A 13,917-nucleotide genomic window follows, 5' to 3' on the forward strand; every position below is an offset into this window, starting at 1 on the left:
TTTTTTTTTTTTTTTGAGACAGAGTCTCACTCTTGTCGCCAGGCTGGAGTGCAGTGGTGTGATCTCGGCTCACTGCAACCTCCGCCTCCTGGGTTCAAGTAATTCTCCTGCCTCAGCCTCCTGAGTAGCTGGGATTACAGGTGCCCACCACCACACCCAGCTAATTTTTGTACTTTTAGTAGAAATGGGGTTTCATCATGTCGGCCAGGCTGGTCTCGAACTCCTGACCTCAGGTGATCCTCCTGCCTCAGCCTCCCAAAGTGCTGGGATTACAGGTGTGAGCCACCGCACCCAGCCTACATGGGATATTTTGATACAGGCATACAATGTGCAATAATCACATCAGGGTAGATGGGGTGTACAATTTAAAAATAATTTTTAGCTAGGTGTGGTGGTGCACGCCTGTAGTCCCAGTTACTCAGGTGGCTGAGATGGGAGGAGTGCTAGAGCCTGGAAGGTCGAGGGTGCATTGAGCCAAGATCATCCCACTGTGCTCTAACCTGGGCGACAGAGTGGGACCCTGTCTCTAAATAAATAAATAAATAAATAAAATAAGCAATTCCATAAAAATATTTGGAAAAAAAGTAATGCCCCTTGTTTCTCACATAACATTTTTCACCCACCATATTCTACTTTCTAGAGAAAATTAATGGTATGTTAGGTTCTTTTAAAGCTCAATATTGGCCGGGCGTGGTGGCTCACACCTATAATCCCAGCACTTTGGGAGGCTGAGGCAGGTGGATCGCTTGAGCCCAGGAGTTCGAGACCAGCCTGGGCAACATGACAAGACTCCATCTCTACAAAAAATACAAAAATTAGTCAGATTTGGTGGTGTGTACCTGTAGTCCCAGCTACTTGGGAGGCTGAGGTGGGAGGACTGCTTGAGCCCAGGAGGTCTTGGCTGCAGTGAGCCATGATCACACCACCGTACCCAGCCTGGGTGACAGAGAAAAACAGAACAAAACAAAAACCCTCAATATTGTTATATTGTATACTGTTTTGAAATTTGTGTTTTTGCCTCATCTTGGAAACTTTTCCACAATATCAGTGATACAGGTCTAGTTCATTTCAGATTTCATGGGAACCCACATTTTGGTTGTACTACACTTTAACCAAGGCCTAATTGATGCCTGTAGTTCCAAAGATAAGCAGTCTTAAGGGGGAGACCCACAGAGAAGGTGTCATGGCAGGTAAAGGCACTTCAGGAGGGTTAAGTATTTCACAATGTACATTTAAATACATTACAGTATGCTAAAATGCAGAAAAGTGCATCTTCAGTGTTATAACATGAGAATGATCATCAGACTCACAGAACTAGAAAGGACCTCAGAAATCATTTCAACCAACCTTCTCGTTACAGTGAAGGCAGAGAGGTTATAGCTAGACAGTCAGCTCAGGTGACAAAGACCTGAGATTGTTCATTATTAATACAAACCACATGGTATGGCCGGGCGCAGTGGCTCACGCCTGAAATCCCAGCACTTTGGGAGGCCAAGGCAGGTTAATCACCTGAGGTCGGGAGTTCAAGACCATCCTGACCAATATGGTGAAACCCCGTCTCTACTAAAATTACAATAATTAGCCGGTCGGGTGCGGTGGCTCACGCCTGTAATCCCAGCACTTTGGGAGGCCGAGGCGGGTGGATCACGAGGTCAGGAGATCGAGACCATCCTGGCTGACACGGTGAAACCTCGTCTGCACTAAAAATACAAAAAATTAGCCGGGCGCGGTGGCGGGTGCCTGCAGTCCCAGCTACTTGGGAGGCTGAGGCAGGAGAATCGCTTGAACCCGGGAGGCGGAGTTTGCAGTGAGCCGAGATCACGGCCACTGCACTCCAGCCTGGGCGATAGAGCGAGACTCCGTCTCAAAAAAATAAAAAAATAAATAAAAAACAGCCAGGCGTGGTGGCAGACACCTGTAGTCCCACCTACTTGGGAGGCTGAGACAGGAGAATCGCTTGAACCCAGGAGGCGGAGGTTGCAGTGAGCTGTGACTGCACCATTGCACTCCAGCCTGGGCTCCAGAGCAAAACTCTGTCTCAAATAAATACATAAATAAACCACATGGTATTGTTTGTTAGGTTGCTTCAGCGACCCAAGCCACTTTCAATTGAGAATATAATCTTTCCGACACCAACACCAAGAGGTATTGTTAATCTCATGAAAAGAGATTGAGGCACCGTGCTTTAATAAACATTTTAAATATACCAGCATTTTTTTTCAACACAAGCATCTTCAATCCTTTTTTACCTTTTCTCTATCTTAATCTTGTTATAAAATAAAACATAGACACAGAAAACTACATAAATTGTAGTTTTTAAAAGATTTTTAAAGGCATTTTATTTTTTATTTTATTTGAGACGGAGTCTCACTCTGTCGCCTAGGCTGGAGTGCAGTGGCGTGATCTTGCCTCACTGCAACCTCCACCTCCCAGGTTCAAGCGATCCCTTTGCCTCAGCCTCCCAAGTAGCTGAGACTACAGGCACCCACCATCACACCTGACTAATTTTTTGTATTTTTAATAGAGATGGGGTTTCTATATTCTAATAGAGTTGGCCAGGCTGGTCTTGAACTCCTGACCTTGTGATCTGCCCACCTCGGCCTCCCAAAGTGCTGGGATTACAGAAGTGAGCCACCACACCTGGCCTATGTTATTTATTTGTTTGTTTGTTTGTTTATGAGATGGAGTCTTGCTCCATTTCCCAGGCTGGAATCTCAGCTCACTGCAGCCTCCATCTCCCGGGTTCAAGCGGTTCTCCTGCCTTAGCCTCCCAAGTAACTGGGATTACAGGTATGCACCACTGCACCTGTCTAATTTTGTATTTTTAGTAGATATGGGGTTTCACCATGTTGGCCAGGCTGGTCTCAAACTCCTGACCTCAAGTGATCCTCCTGCCTCAGCCTCCCAAAGTGCTGGTATTAGAGTTGTGAGCCACCACACCCAGCCTGTTTTATTTTATTTTTTGAGACAGGGTATTGCTCTGTCACCCACGTTGGAGTGCAGTGGTGCAATCAGTGCTCATTGCAGCCTCAAACTTCTGGGCTCAAGGGATCCTCCCACTTCAGCCTCCGAATCAGCTGGAACTACAGATGCATAACACCACAGCTGGCTAATATTTTAATTTTAATTTTTATAGAGACAGGGTCTTGTTATGTCGCCCACGCTTGTCTTGAACTCCTGGACTCAAGGGATCCTCCTACATCAGGCTCACAAAGTGCTGGGATTATAGGTAGCGCCCTATAATTTTGGCTTGAAGAACTCCTTTTAGTATTTCTTATAGGGCAAATTTTCTAGTGATGAACTCTCACCTAGTAGAATGGCTAAAATCCAAAACACTGAGAAAACCAAATACTGGAGAGGATGTGGAGCAACAGAAACTCTCATTGCTGGTGGGAATGCAAAATGGTATAGTGACTTGGAAAATAGTCTGCCAGTTTATTACAAAACTCAACAAACTCTTACAATATGACCCAGAAATTGTGCTCTTTGGTATTTACCCAAATGAATGAAAACCTACGTCCACACAAAAACCTGCACATAGACATTTACATTCATAATTCATTCATAATTGCTAATACTTGGAAGCAACCAAGATGTCCCTCAGCAGGTGAATGGAAAAACTGTGGTACATCCAGACAAGGGACTATTGTTCAGTGCCAAAAAGAAGCAAGATATCAAGCCATGAAAGACATGGAGGAAACTTAAATGCGTATCACTGAGTGGAAGAAGCCAATCTAAAAAGGCTGTATACTGTATGACTCCCAACTATATGAAACTGTGGAAAAGGCAAAACTGCTGAGACAGGAAAAAGATCAGTGGTTGACGGAAGGGAGGGATAAATAGGCAGAGTACAGAGAATTTTTAGGGCGGTGAAACTACTGTAATATGTCATTATACATTTGTCAAAACCCATAGAGTAAGCCTGGGCAAAATAGCAAGACCCCATCTCTACAAAAAAATTTTTAAAACCTAGCCACGCACTTGTCCTCCAAAATGCCCACTTGGCCCTCTTCCAAGTATATTTTACTTTCTTTTCATTCCTGCTCTGAAGCCTTTTAATAAACTTTCACTCCTGCTGTAAAACTTGCCTCAGGCTCTTTTTCTGCCTTATGCCCCTCAGTCGAATTCTTTCTTCTGAGGAGGCAAGAATTGAGGTTGCTGCAGGCCGGTACAGATTCACTGCCGGTAACTCGGACACCTGCCACCGGTAACATATTTTGGTGTTGGGTAACTCAGATAACTTCCTCTACTAACATAGTTTGCTGTGTGACTCGAATACATTCCCTAGTGGATACATATCCATTTGATTCCTTAAAGGAAAGTGTACCATTCCAGTCAAAGCCTTGGTAAAATAACCAGTTTCTTCACAGTATCAGTAATACAGGTCTAGTTCATTCTTTCAGATTGCGTAGGAATCCACCCATCGGTGGGACATGACAGAGGCAAAATCCTGCCCCTGTCTCCTTTGGACTTGGTTACATACCGCTTTCACCAACCCAAGGAGCCACCCTCCTGCCCTGACAGCAAGTGGCCAAGACCCACAAAATGAGCACCACCACCCCTCTGTCATTACATTTTATTAAAAAAAAAAAAAAAAAGCCGGGCACAGTGGCTCACGCCTGTAATCCCAGCACTTTGGGAAGCTGAGGTGGGTGGATCACTTGAGGCCAGGAGTTTGAGACCAGCCTGGCCAAAATGGTGAAACCCCATTTCTACAAAAAACACAAAAATTAGCCCGGGTGTGATGGTATGCACCTGTGGTTCCAGCTACTCGGGAGGCTGAGGCAGGAGAATCACTTAAACCTGGGAGGCGAAGGCTGCGGTGAGCCGAGATTGTGCCTCTGCACTCCAGCCTGGGCAACAGAGCAAGACTCCATCTCAAAAAAAAAAAAGTGTATTACCAATAAAGAAAAAACTGTAGAATAATGGAAAATACTCAATCCAAAGGAATACACGAAAGGATAAATAAAGAACAAATAACAGATTATGTGAATAGAAAATAAACATATTTCAATGAAGGATTTATTAAGAAAAAAATCAAGGCCAGGCATAGTGGGTCACACTTGTAATCCCAGCACTTTGGGAGGCCAAGATGGGCAGATCACCTGAGGTCAGGAGTTCGAGACCAGCCTGGCCAATATGGTGAAACCCCGTCTCTACTAAAAATACAAAAACACAAAAATTATCCTGGCGTGTTGGCACATGGCTGTAGTCCCAGCTATTCCAGAGACTGAGGCAGGAGATTCGCTTGAACCCGGGAGGTGGAGGTTGCAGAGTTGAGATCACACCATTGCACTCCAGCCTAGGTGACAGAGTGAGACTCTGTCTCAGAAAAAAGAAAAAAAAATCAAGATGATACATTTAAATCCAACTATATTACATTTAGTGTAAATGGACTAAATGCTCCAATACAAAAAACAAAGAAGGCTGGGTGCGGTGGCTCACGCCTGTAATCCCAGCACTTTGGGAGGCCGAGGCAGGTGAATCACTAAGTCAGGAGTTCAAGACCAGCCTGGCCAAGATAGTGAAACCCTGTCTCTACTAAAAATACAAAAAATTAGCTGGGCGGGGTGGTGGGCACCTGTAATCCCAGCTACTTGGAAGGCTGAAGCAGAGAATTGCTTGAACCCTGGAGGCGGAGGTTGCAGTGAGCTGAGATTGTGCCGCTGCACTTCAGCCTGAGCAACAGAGCAAGACCATCTCAAAAAAAAAAGCTTTCCAAAACTCCCATAAAACAATGAAATCTGAATAGCTTTATATATAAGAAAGCAATTAGATATTTTTAATTTTCTAAAATTTTTAATTTTTTTTTTTTAAGACGGAGTCTCACTCTGTCGTCCAGGCTGGAGTGCAATGGCGCCATCTCAGCTCACCAAAACCTCTGCCTCCCGGGTTCAAGCGATTCTCCTGCCTCAGCCACCCGAGTAGCTGGGATTACAGGCATGCACCACCACACCTGAATAATTTTGTATCTTTAGTAGGGTCGGGGTTTCTCCATGTTGGCCAGGCTGGTCTTGAACTCCTGACCTCAGGTGATCTGTTTGCCTGGGCTTCCCAAAGTGCTGGGATTACAGGTGTGAGCCACCATGCCCCATATTTAAATCTTTAATTAAAAATCCTGCAGGCTGGGCATGGTGGCTCATGCCTGTAATCCTAGCACTTTGGGAGGCCAAGGTGAGCAAATTTCTTGAGCTCAGGAGTTTGAAACCAGCCTGGGCAACATAGTGAGATCTCCTGTCTACAAAAAATACAAAAATTGGCCAGGAGTGGTGGAGCGTGCCTGGCGCACACCTGTAGTCCCAGCTACTTGAGGGGCTGAAACCAGGAGGTGGAGGTTGCAGTGAGCCAAGATCACACCATGGCACTCCAGCCTGGGTGACAAAGTGAGACCCGGTCTCCAAAAAAAAAAAAAAAAAAATCTTCCTGCACAGTAAACTGCAGGCTGAGATGGCTTCTATGGTAAATTCTTCCAGATGTTTAAGGGAAAAATTAATACCCATATTACACAGACTTTTCCAGAGGATAGAAAAGAAAGACTTCCAAACTCATTTTATGAGACCAGCACATCCCAGATACCAACACCTGGCATGGACATTATAAGAAAGGAACACTACAGACTAATATCTCTCATACACAAGGATGCAAAAATTCTAAACACAATTTTAACAAATAGATGATTTATAGAAAATATATCATGGCCATGTGGGGTTTATCCTGAGCAATTGGGTAGGGTTAACATTAAAAATCAATCAGTATAATTCAATACATTATCAGTATAAAAGGGAAAAACAATATAGGTTTCTCAATACATGCAAAAAAAAAGTGATAAAAGTCAAGATGTGTTCATGGTAAAAATGCTAATAAAACTAGAAAGAAACTTTCTTAATTTGGCAATGGATAGCCTAAAAAGAAAATCTAGGCTAACATTTTAATTAAAATATTAAATAATTTTAAAGTAAAATATTAAATATTTTTATTGACTCCAGGAACAAAATAAGATGTACACTATTACTACTTCTCCTTAACATTGTTCTGAAGGCTGTAGACAGTGCATGCAATAAGGCAAGGAAAAGAAATAAAAGATACAAAGATGAAAAGGAAGCAAAACTGTCATTATTTGCTGATGGCGTGATTGTGTATAGAAAATCGATAACTAACTACAAATAAACCATTAGAATTAATTCAAAATTTAGCATGGAGCTGAATCCCAAGTCAGTATACAAAGATCTAGTGTATTTCTATATATAAGCAACAAGCAATTCGGAAATTTTAGGAATATCATTTAAAATAGCATCGAAAACCGCTTCTAGGGGCAGGTCGGCACACAAAGAAAACGAAAGCTTTGCAAGACCCTCGGCGCACGTCTGCGCAAAGGGTCTCTGTGTCTCTACGCCCAGATGGCCATTTTGAGTCCCGAGCTGGCAGCCACCCTTCTCTTCTGTTTTCTCAGCTTCTTCACCCGCTTCTATCTGATACGCCTTTTTCTCCCGAGTGTTGGGTAGCAAAGTTGCTTTTCCTAAGGGGCGAGAACGGGAGCTGGTGGTTAGCAAGCAGACGCAGTTTTACGCGCCCCTGCTACGGGCAGGAGCGAGTGGCCCTGCTTTCTCTGCCAGCGCGGGTTCCCTGGGGGTGAGGAAAGTGAGTTCCACGTCCCGGGTGGGGCAGGACTTGGTGTTTAGTGCCCAGCGCCAGATAACGCCGGAAGAACCCCAAGTGGAGACTGCTTGCATCCTTCGGGAAAAATCTAAGTGCTAAGTACCATGACAGTGGTAGGAACCAAGCTGTTGGGTACAGCTTGTGGAAGTGCACACTGGCTGTCGTTGATCCAGTGTTGTATTATTTTTTCATAAATATATATGAAATATATGAAATACATATGAAATATATAAATATATATATATAGCCCATGACACAGACCTCAGGAGATCCTGAGAACATGTGCCCGATCCAGTGTTTTATTTGCACAGACACCCTAAAGGGCACCAGCAGTACAAGGCTGATGAAATAACTTATGGCATAGTCGTACAACGGAATACTATACAGTTCTACAAAAGGAGGAAGAGGCTCTATGTACTGATATGGAAAAATCTCCACTGATTATGTACGCTGTGCAGAACAGTACGTTATGTTATCTTTTCTACAAAAAGGAGAAAATAATATATATGTATTTACTTGTGTATATTTAAAGAAATTCTGGAAAGATATATACAAAGTTGATAACAGTGGCCAGGTTTTGAGGTTTTAAAAAATGTTTCTGCTTTTTGTTTTGAAGAGGCGGGAACTAAATTGACAGAAGACTGAGACTTTTCACTTTACGCTTTTAAAATATTTGAACATAATAACATTCAGATCGTGAATGTATTCCAAAAAGAATGAGATAAGCTGAATTTTAAAAATAAGTGGCATGGGCTGGGCGCAGTGGCTCTCGCCCGTAATCCCAGCACTTTGGGAGGCCGAGGCGGGTGGATTGCCTGAGCTCAGAAGTTCGAGACCAGCCTGGGCAACAGGGTGAAACCCCGTCGCTACTAAAACACAAAAAATCAGCTGGGCGTGGCAGCGTGCGCCTGTATAATCCCAGCTACTCCGGAGGCTGAGACAGGAGAATCGCTTGAACACGGGAGGTGGAGGTTGCAGTGAGCCAAGAGCATGCCACTGCACTCCAGCCTGGGTGACAGAGCAAGACTCCGTCTCAAAAAAAAAAAAAAAAAAAAAGACGTGTAATTTTTACCAGCATGAATTGCATGGATCAAATGTGTTATGAATTAAAATGCAATATTCAAGACACAGAAAACAAAATTTCCAGTATACTTCCAAATTCCTGAGAAAAATTTCAAAAGTTCTAAATAATTGGAAGTATATACCATGCTCATTCATTGGAAGACTCAATATTTTTATAGCAAAGTAAAAAAAGAACATACAGCTATACATACATAACATGGAAAGATCTCACAGATAAAATGTTGGTCAAAAGAAGGCAGACAAAAGCGTAGGTACTGAAATATTATTTATATGAAAGTCAAGAACAGTTAAACTAATTTATAGTGATAGAGATGAACCCAAGCAATGACCTTTGTAAAGTATTGACTGGGAAGGACCATAAGGAAGCCCTTCTGGGGTGTCGATAATATCCAGCCCCCACCCACCCCCTGCAGCCTCGACTGCAGTGAGCTATGCTCAAAGGATCCTTCCGGCTCAACCTCTCCTTACTCCAGCATTTTGAAGTTTAGTCGAGCAGGACGTCGCGCACCTGTATTCCCAGCTGCTGGGGAGGTTAAGGCAGAGGACTGCTTGAACTATGATGGCGCCACTGCACTCCAGCCTGGGCGACAGAGCAAGACCCTGCCTCAAAACAAAACAAAAAATTCTTTATTTTGATCTGGGTGGTAGTTTCATGAGTGTATGCATGTGCAAAAATTCATAGAATGTGTTTGGTGCACTTATATTGTGCATGTTATGTATCTCGAGTTTTTAAGCAATGAGAAACCATTGTAAGATTAAAAGGTGAATGACATGATCCGATTTATGTTTTAAAAATAGATTTTTACCTGGAACGGAAGCCAGAAGACCAGTTAAAAGGCTATTGCATGGCTGGCCGGGCGTGCACGCCTGTAATTCCAGCTACTTGGAAGGCTGAGAGGCAGGAGAATCGCTTGAACCCGGGAGGCGGAGGTTGCAGTGAGCCGAGATCGCCCCACTGCACTCCAGCCTGGGCAACAAGAGAGAAACTCCGTCTCAAAAAATAATAATAATAATAATAATTTTTTAAAAAAAAGGTATCGCATGGTGCTAGGTAGAAGGGACGGTGGAAAGGGGCAGAAGAGGACGCATTGGACAGAGGTGTGGGAGCAGAATCTGCAGGGTATAGAGAGCTAGAGGGAAGTGTCAAAAATAACTTTTGGGGTTTCCACCATAGGAAATGGAAGACGAGCAGCACAAGACTGGCAGGAAAGAAAATGAAGACTAAAACTTGTGGAAGTAGAGATTTGGGGAAAGAGCAGTTGGGAGAGAGCTAAGGAATTTCCTTAAGTGGGAGGCGAGGTACGGCGGGAACAGTTGAGGCAGGGCCTGAGAAGGGTGCCCAGTGAGTGCGAGTATGAATGGATAGGGGCATCCGGGATTAAGAGGAGAGGCTGGAGTTTCCCCAGGAGTGGTGAAGTGCCTCGAAGGAGGCGGGAGATCCCTAAGGAATACTCTTGGCGATCGGGGCAGAATCGCAGGCACTAACAGTAGGCATCGGGATAAGGCTGGCAGGACTAGGATGCCAGCCAGGCTCCGCCCCGGAGGCTTGGAAGTGCGGGACACCGAGAGCAGGGATGCCGGGACAGCCGGCCCGATCTCCGGTGCGGAACCAATTGTGACGACGGCTAGGTTACCCGCCGGCGCTACAAAGGTGCCACACCGGAGGGGCGGCGTGCGCCGGCGTGACGCGGCTACGCGGGATGGGCCGGGCCAGGGCCAAGGCCGAGGCGGCAGCGGCTGCGAGAGGCGGTGGCACGACGACGGTCCCTCGGCCCAGCCACCATGAGCACCAAGCAGATCACTTGCAGGTCAGTGCGCTGGAGCCAGGAGCTTCGGGCCGCTCCCCCAGGCCGCAGGGGGGCCGGTGTGCGCCAGTGCTGTGGTCCGGGAACCTGAGGTTAGAGCGGGACTCGGAAAGTTACTCGGCTGTTCGCGGCGGGGCTTTGCGAGGCAGAGCGAGCGCTGCGGCCAGAGCCGGGGATCCGGGGGATGCGTGGCCGAGACGCTGGGCGAGGCCAGCGCGGGGGGCTACGCCCCGAGTTTGAAGCGTGGCCCCCATGGGCTGGGAGGAAGGACGTCCTAGCCAGGGCCGTGCAAGATGCCGGGGCGCTGTCGGGAAGGCTCTGGGGCTTACGCTTTAACTGGAAAAGATTTGAAGTTGAGTAAAGGGACGCCGAGAGGACGGTTACAAATGGGGATACCACATAGGAGTAATTTGTTAGTCGATTATGAGGGCCTCAAAGTTTGGAGAATCCAGATGCAATCTAAACTTGCAGAGAGTTAACAAGTAAAAGTTGTTGTGTGGAAAATAACGACAGGTAGCATATTCTGAATATCGGCGAAGCGCCCTGCATATTTCCAAGTCCTTTATATTCATTATCATCAGACTTCACAGTAAGACAACTTAGTAGTTATTATTACCATTTTACAGTGCAGGAAACTGAGACCGAAAGACGTTGACACTCTTTTATCTTACTGAGAGAGCTATTTACGAGGAGAAATGCCACGGTAATGGATGGTTTATTGTAGAAAATAGCCAGATAGCTACATTACGACTGCTCGTATGAAATAGAATAGTGTGGTTGTGTAACACCCTCATTGCTTGGTCAGCTTGTGGCTTACTGGTAATGGAGTCTGGTCCTATTGAATTGTATGTTTGGAAAACGCAAATTGAATTGTATGCTTGGAAAATGCAAATTTCATTTAATAATTTTTATGGGAAACATTGCTTAAAAACAGTTATAGAGTTTGTGTAATAAACAGTTTATTTTCTATGTTGTTACTTCTCTTCATTGGTATGAATAGTTGAGACGTGACTGTGTAGTAAGTTTTCTGTTAGCATTAGTGTACATTTACTGTTCAATTTATCTAAGGCCCAGGTGGCTTATGTTAAGCTGTTGTCAGAAATTTGCACCTAGTGTCTATAAAAAGACTTTTACTAGGTTATTTGTACTAGAAGGTGTTTTGTGAAGACGGGTTTGTGTGTGTTTACGTATTTTTATTTGTATAAAGTTTCTCCTGCTGGAGGAAGTATTCCTAGGTCATTGTGCACTGTAAAGCAGCTTGTAGCCTCCTAGAAAAACCTCTGTATTCCTCCCCTCGCTCTATGGTTTAATTCTACCATTTATTCCCGTACCTCATCTAAGAAGTGTCCACAAAACAGTACACATTTATGTAATAATGCTTTATAATTGAATCTCAACTCTGTAGTATCTTATTTTACAAATAAGGAATCTTATGCTCAGAAAGACTTGAAATTTGCCTAAAATTTTACACCTTAGTAGAGGCACAAGGACCTAAATCAGGATCATCTTGGTTTTTTCCTTGTATACCTGGAGATAGCTTGACTTGAAAGCTTTAATTCTGTTTCCCAAACAGGGGTGTTCTGTAGGATGTTGCTCCATATAAACGAAGATTGGGTTGGAATGTTGAGAAGGGATCACTTCTGTTTAAGTGTTTATTCATGTTTGTTGGGGACTTACAATGTGCTGCGGCTCTTAGGTACTGTATGTAGTGTATAATCCAGCAACCAGCGCTATTCCACAGATCGTAAAACTGAGCCTCAGCATTGAAGCGACTTGCCTAAAGTCATTTAGCTTCCAAGTGACAGAGATGTGAAATCAAAGTTCATGCCCTCATAGACTGTAGGGCCTCCAGATAAGTTTCGAAATGCTAAATTAAAATTTATTTACTGTAGGACTTTATCAAAGCTTTTAATATGTTCCCATGAAAGGAAACTCATACAAGGATATGTAAAACTGCAAAGAAGTTTACTCACAAAGGGGTGTAAAGGAGTCAGGGCTCCCGATGACTGCCTTGCCAAATAAAAAATGTAACAGGTGTTTTAAGTGGGAAAAAACCAATATGACCAAGAGTACCAAGTTTACATTAGTGTGTTTATCTACCATCAACTTTTCTACCAGCTTATCTACCAAAAGCTTTTCTCACTTTATTATCTCATTAACAAAAGCCTTATCTCTAGACATTGATTATTTATAGGAAATGTTCAAGGTATGATTTATTTTGGAGACCAGATCTAAGCAGGGTGTGCATTTTTTTGTGTTTTGTTTTTGTTTTTGTTTTTTTGTTTTTTTTAATCTCAAGTCACAAAGTTTTAGGTTTGTTTTCCTGACTGTGGGATGTGATGTACATGTTTATTTTGAATGACAGCAGAATAATGTCAGTTTTGCTTCCAATCTGTTAGATATTATGTCTCTCCAAGAGATGCTTATCAAATGCTAGGAGTCTCAAACCTAATGACAAAGACACTCCATGTTTTTATTGCCTGGAATGGTAAAAATGACTGCTCGTACAGTTATGCTGTCAGTCAGCTCTTCTGATTCCTTGACATGCCGCTCTATCCAGAATCTCAATCTGTGCCTTTTTGCTGATTCCCCTCCCCCACAACCATCTCCCTGTCTTCCAGTCTGTTTTCGGAGCCCTGGGGGAGGCCCTTATTATAGCTTAGTAACCAGTTTATTTCACCTTCTCCTCTTGTGATAGAGCTTCCCTGCATCTCATAATCACTATTAGAAGACACAGGATTTCATTGTCCTAAGATAGTCAAACCTCGGGCTTTTGATTCTTTGAAAGTCACAAAACATGGGGGATCTTTTCAGCTGGCAGGTGGTAGGAAGAGTTTGAGCCCCAGGGTTGGGCAGTTCTGGATTCTAATCCTGGTACCACCTGTGCCACAACTGCCTCATCTGTGAAATGAGGATGGTAATGCCTAACCGGCAGGGCTGTTTAAAAATTAAATAATAAGCAACAAACCATTTATTTTGTATTAGGATGAGCACTTACATGCATTTTCTCAGTTAAATGTCCCAGTAGTCTATCATAGCAGTCTATGAAGTAAGTGCAGTTATTATAATCACATTACAGATGGGGAAACTGAGGCTCAGTGATTTAAATAACTTGCTCAAGCTCACATAGCAAGCAGTCTGACTTCAGTGTCTTCACCACCACACTGTACTTCATTTTATCCCCACCTCTCTCTAATCAGTACATTTATTGCAAGCCTGCCACAGTGCCTACCATTTGCTTCCTTCCCCCTCAATGGATCTGCTGTCACAAGGAGTATAGCCATAAAATTTTAGCCTGTGAAAATATGTAGGAAAATGTAAAAAAAAAAAAAAAAAAAAAAGACACTGAGGATGCAAATTACCTGTATACTTG

At 43.8% G+C, this 13,917-nt stretch overlaps 1 protein-coding gene and 1 long non-coding RNA gene across 4 annotated transcripts in view; one reads left to right on the top strand and one right to left on the bottom strand.

The window, feature by feature from the left end:
- Positions 1 to 6,603: 6,603 nt before the first annotated feature.
- On the bottom strand, positions 6,604 to 10,328 carry LOC134758034 (uncharacterized). The gene is made up of 4 exons (XR_010132767.1): positions 10,226 to 10,328; positions 9,546 to 9,706; positions 9,208 to 9,339; positions 6,604 to 7,516 (listed from the first exon to the last, which is right to left on the bottom strand). It is a non-coding gene; the product is annotated as an uncharacterized lncRNA (long non-coding RNA).
- The window catches only part of MKRN2 (makorin ring finger protein 2), a 29,138-nt gene continuing 25,488 nt past the window's right edge, over positions 10,268 to 13,917 (top strand). The window contains exon 1 of one of the 3 annotated variants that reach the window (XM_004033634.5): positions 10,268 to 10,547. In XM_004033634.5, coding sequence (XP_004033682.1) covers positions 10,522 to 10,547 — 26 coding nt within the window. In that variant the 5' untranslated portion in view covers positions 10,268 to 10,521. Of the gene's footprint in view, positions 10,637 to 13,917 lie in introns of all 3 variants that reach the window. The other 2 variants (XM_004033636.5, XM_055381030.2) reach the window with 2 other exon arrangements.

This window comes from Gorilla gorilla, chromosome 2 (genome assembly GCF_029281585.2).
Source record: "Gorilla gorilla gorilla isolate KB3781 chromosome 2, NHGRI_mGorGor1-v2.1_pri, whole genome shotgun sequence".
Taxonomy (NCBI): Eukaryota; Metazoa; Chordata; class Mammalia; order Primates; family Hominidae; genus Gorilla; species Gorilla gorilla.